The sequence below is a fragment of the Neopelma chrysocephalum genome, unplaced genomic scaffold (assembly GCF_003984885.1).
Source record: "Neopelma chrysocephalum unplaced genomic scaffold, ASM398488v2 Primary Assembly neopelma1_90, whole genome shotgun sequence".
NCBI lineage: Eukaryota > Metazoa > Chordata > Aves > Passeriformes > Pipridae > Neopelma > Neopelma chrysocephalum.
Window position 1 is genome coordinate 810,817 of NW_020897752.1, and position 4,438 is coordinate 815,254.

The 4,438-nt window shown below is 42.9% G+C and overlaps 1 protein-coding gene across 1 annotated transcript in view; it reads right to left on the reverse strand.

Moving 5' to 3' along the window:
* Nucleotides 1-143: 143 nt before the first annotated feature.
* CROCC (ciliary rootlet coiled-coil, rootletin) overlaps nt 144-4,438 on the reverse strand; it is a 29,246-nt gene continuing 24,951 nt past the window's right edge. Inside the window, exons 21-23 of the mRNA XM_027693153.1 lie at nt 4,264-4,407; nt 2,397-2,519; nt 144-1,105 (exon numbers count right to left, since the gene is read on the reverse strand). Coding sequence (XP_027548954.1) covers nt 317-1,105; nt 2,397-2,519; nt 4,264-4,407 — 1,056 coding nt within the window. The 3' untranslated portion in view covers nt 144-316. The remainder of the gene's footprint in view (nt 1,106-2,396; nt 2,520-4,263; nt 4,408-4,438) is intronic.

The window sequence follows — 4,438 nt, forward strand, 5'->3', positions numbered from 1 at the left end:
TTATTATTATTATTATTATTATTATTATTATTATTATTATTATTATTTAGGGACCCGACTCAACCCTGGTGCCCCACCAGCCCCACACTTGGACGTCCCAAATTGCCAAACCTTCCCCAAAAAAATTCCCTCAGAGCTCCCAGTCTGGATTTCTCCACCTTTATTCGTGCCAGGAATGCCAAGGATCGGGGGGCACTCGAAGCCACCACCTCGATTCCAGCGGGTTTTCCAACCTCGAGCTGCCCCGTAGCACCAGTAAAAACCCCAGTTCCAAAAACAGCCATATAAAAATCCCACTATTTGCTAAAAAAAGCCTTCAAAAGCACCAATCCAGGGAGTTTTGTGTTAGAAAAAGGGGGAAAAGTAGGATGTGGTGAGTGGGAATAAACCAGTTCGTTCTTCTGGCACTAAAAACAGGGAATATTTCCCTCTTTTTTTTGTTAAAAAAAAGCAATAGGAAAATGGGAAAACCATCCAACAGGCCCCAAATTGTATCAAAAATAGACAAGTTTGGTCGTGTCATTGGAAAAGTGCAGCTTTTGGAGGCAAAAATCGCTGTGGGTTCGGAGCAGGGATGGGGATGGATCCCCCTCATCCATGGGATGTGCCAGTGTCTGCTGTGGATTTGGGATGGGGATGGATCCTCCTCATCCGTGGAATGAGCTGTGCTGGTCTCTGCCATGGTTTTTTGGGATGGGGATGGATCCCCCTCATCCACGGAATGAGCTGTGCCAGTGTCTGCTGTGGATTTTGGGAGCAGGGATGGGGATGGATCCCCCTCCTCCATGGACTGTGCTGGTCCCTGCTGTGGATTTGGGATGGGGTGGATCCCCCTCCTCCATGGGCTGTGCCGGTCCCTGCGGGTGTCCCGGGATGTCCCTAAATCCCGGGGGGGTGACGCTGGAGCTCCTGCTCCTTCAGCAGCGTGATCTGCCAGGAATGGGGGAGGTTGGAGGGTGGCAGGAGGGGACAGTGTCCCCCCTGGGTGTCCCCTCACCTGCTCCTCCAGGCTGGGCCCGATCCGCAGCCGCTCCAGCTCCCGCTGCAGCTCCGGGGACGATCCCAGACCGGGAGCAGAGCGGAGCTCCAGCGCCGACACCTGCGCCTGGACAACACCCCAAAACTGGGCACTCCGGGGAGGGCACCCCAGAAACAGCCCAGCACCCCCCAGGGCAAGCACAGCACCTTCCCAAAAGGGGATGAGCCCAGGGAAGAGCCCAGCACCACCCCAATACCAGCACCAGTGTCTCCCTGAGCTGGGAAGTGCTCCCGAAAAGCAAACCCAGCACCATCCCAGGACCAGCTCCAGCATCTCCCTTCCAGCTGGGATGAGCCCCAGGAGAGCCCAGGGCCATCCCAGTACCAGCATGTCCCTTCAATGTGGGATGAACCCAGTGCCATCCCAGTGCCATCCCAGCACCTCCCATAGACGGGATGAGCCCAGGGAAGAGCCCAGCACCATCCCAGTGCAAGCACCACTCTCTCCTGGAGCTGGGAAGTGCCCCGTGAACAATCCCAGTGCCACCCAGTACCAGCAGCAGCACCACCCTTCCAGCTGGGATGAACCCAGCATCATCCCAGGACCAGCACCAGCATTCCTTGGAGCTGGGAAGCACCCCAAAAATGAGTCCAGTGCCATCCCCGTGCAAGTTGGGAAGGGCCCCAAAAATAGCATCAGCCCCTTCCCAGTACAAGAACCAGCACCCTCCCAAAATGGGATAAGCCCAAGGAAGAGCCAAGCACCATCCCAGTACCAGCACCAGTGTCTCCCAGAGCTGGGAAGGGCCCCATAAACACCCCCATCCCAGTACCAGCCCCAGCATCCCGCCAGGAGGGGAGGAGCCCCAAAAGCTGCTCAGCAAACTCCCAGTGCCAACCAGCATCTCCCTTCAATCTGGGATGAGCCCAGTGCCATCCCAGTGCCCACCAGCATCTCCTTCCAGCTGGGATGAGCCCAGTGCCATCCCAGTGCCAGCCCCAGAACCATGTGAGCTGGGAAGCACCCCAAAAAAAAGACCAGTGCCATTCCAGTGCCATCACCAGCATCCTCCCCAAAATAGGATGAGCCCAGTGCCCTCCCAGTGCCAACCAGCATCTCCATTCCAGCTAGGATGAGCCCAGTGCCACCCCAGTGTCATCCCCAGCATCCTCCCCAGACTGGGATGAGCCCAGTGCCATTCCAGTGCCATCCCAGGACTATCCCCAGCATCCTCCCCAGACTGGGATGAGCCCAGTGCCACCCCAGTGCCATCCCAGTGCCACCCCAGTGCCATCCCCAGCATCCTTCCAGGTGGGATGAGCTCCCTGAGGAGCCCCCCATCCCATCCCGTCCCGCTCCAGGCCTGGGCTGGGGGCAGCCCCCCGAGGTGCCCCTTGCCCAGGGCAGGGTGACCCACCCGCAGCTCCCGGAGCCGTGTCCGAGCCTGGCCCAGCTCCCGCTCGGCTCTGCCCAGGGACCGATCCAGCCCCACTGAGAGCCCCAGGGGCTCATCCCGGGAATCCGGCTGCTCCCGCTCCACCTGCGGACACAACGGAGACAGTGGGGGAAAAAACAGGGGTTGGAATATGGACAGAGTATGTCAAACCATCTGTAAAACCAGAAAAATACATTATTATATATATATATAAAAATATATATAATTATATATAATATTATATATAATTATATATATTATATACAAGATATTATATTACATATAATTTTTATATATTATGTTATATATATTTTTATATATATAATATATATTGTATATTATGTATAATACATAAAAACTATATAACCCCCATAATATATTATATAGCATATAGTATATATGCTATATAGTACTATAATATATAATAATATATAATATTATATAATATATCTATATATTATATTATAGATTATATGTTATGTATATTAATATATAATAATATATAATATTATATTATATTATATGTCTATATATTATATTATAGATTATATATTATGTATATTAATATATAATATATCATGATAATAATGTATATTATTAGTATATATAATAATATATAGCATATAATATATATAATATGTATTATACAGTGTATATATATGTACTATATATATACACACATATGTAGTATATACATATTACATATATTATCTAGTAGAATATATATAATATATACTATGTATAATATATTAAAATGCATATAAACCCAGAAAATATATATGTACATAGATATTACATAGTACATAGCATATACTGAATATAATATGTATTATATATTACATAGTTAATAATAATTATACATACTAATATAGTATATGTTATGTATGATACACAAGTGTATATAAACCCAAAATATATATATATACATAGATATTAATATAGAATATTAATATATTATACTAATTATATTATTATTATTATATTAGAATATAGATATTAAAGTCTGGATAATGTATATTAAAACATATAAGCCAGAAAAACATAGATAGGAATAAATATAAAAGTATGTATAAGATATGTAAACATCATAAATATGGGTATTAATATATGTATAATATATAAAACATATAAAATGGAATATATCGATGTAAATAGCAATAAATACATAATATATAAAAGTATAATATCTATAGATATTAAAATATAATGTATATAAAAATTTATATAAAAGCAGAAGATATATATGAAAATACATAATATAAACAAACAAAAATAATATACATACTACCAAACATAGTATTTATATAGTGTATGTATTTCTATAAAATACATCTTTTAAATATGTTATATAACTATAGAAAATATAATATTTATTACAAAGAATATAACTCTAAAGATAAAATGTAATTACATAATATATATTATATATGGTATATTTTTATTATTATTGTTATATTATACATATTTTATCATATATAATAATATATACTAAATTATATATATTTATATATCATATATTATATGATATATATTATATTATATATATTATAACACGTTATATTATATATATTTATATATCATATATTATATGAGATATATTATATGATATATATAACACGTTATATTATATTACATTATATTATGCTATGCTATATTATATATTGTATATTATATATTATATATTGTATATTATATATTATATATTATATATTATATATTATATATTATATATTTTATGGGGTGCATGGGGCAAGAGGAGGTCGGGAGTTGATGCGAGGGGGGTGCAGAGGGTCCTGGGGGGGGGTCCTGCCCGGGGTCAAAGGTCAGGGAATTTGGGGTCCCCCCTCACCCGCAGCCGGAGCTGTTCCTCCAGCCGGTCCCTGGAGCGCTGCAGCTCCTCCCGCTGCTCCCGCATTCCCTGCAGCTGCTCCCGCAGCATTCCCTTCTCCTGCCGCGCCTCCGCCAGCGCCCGCCGCGCCACCTCCAGCCCCTCCTGCGGGACACCGGGATGTGCATCCCACCGG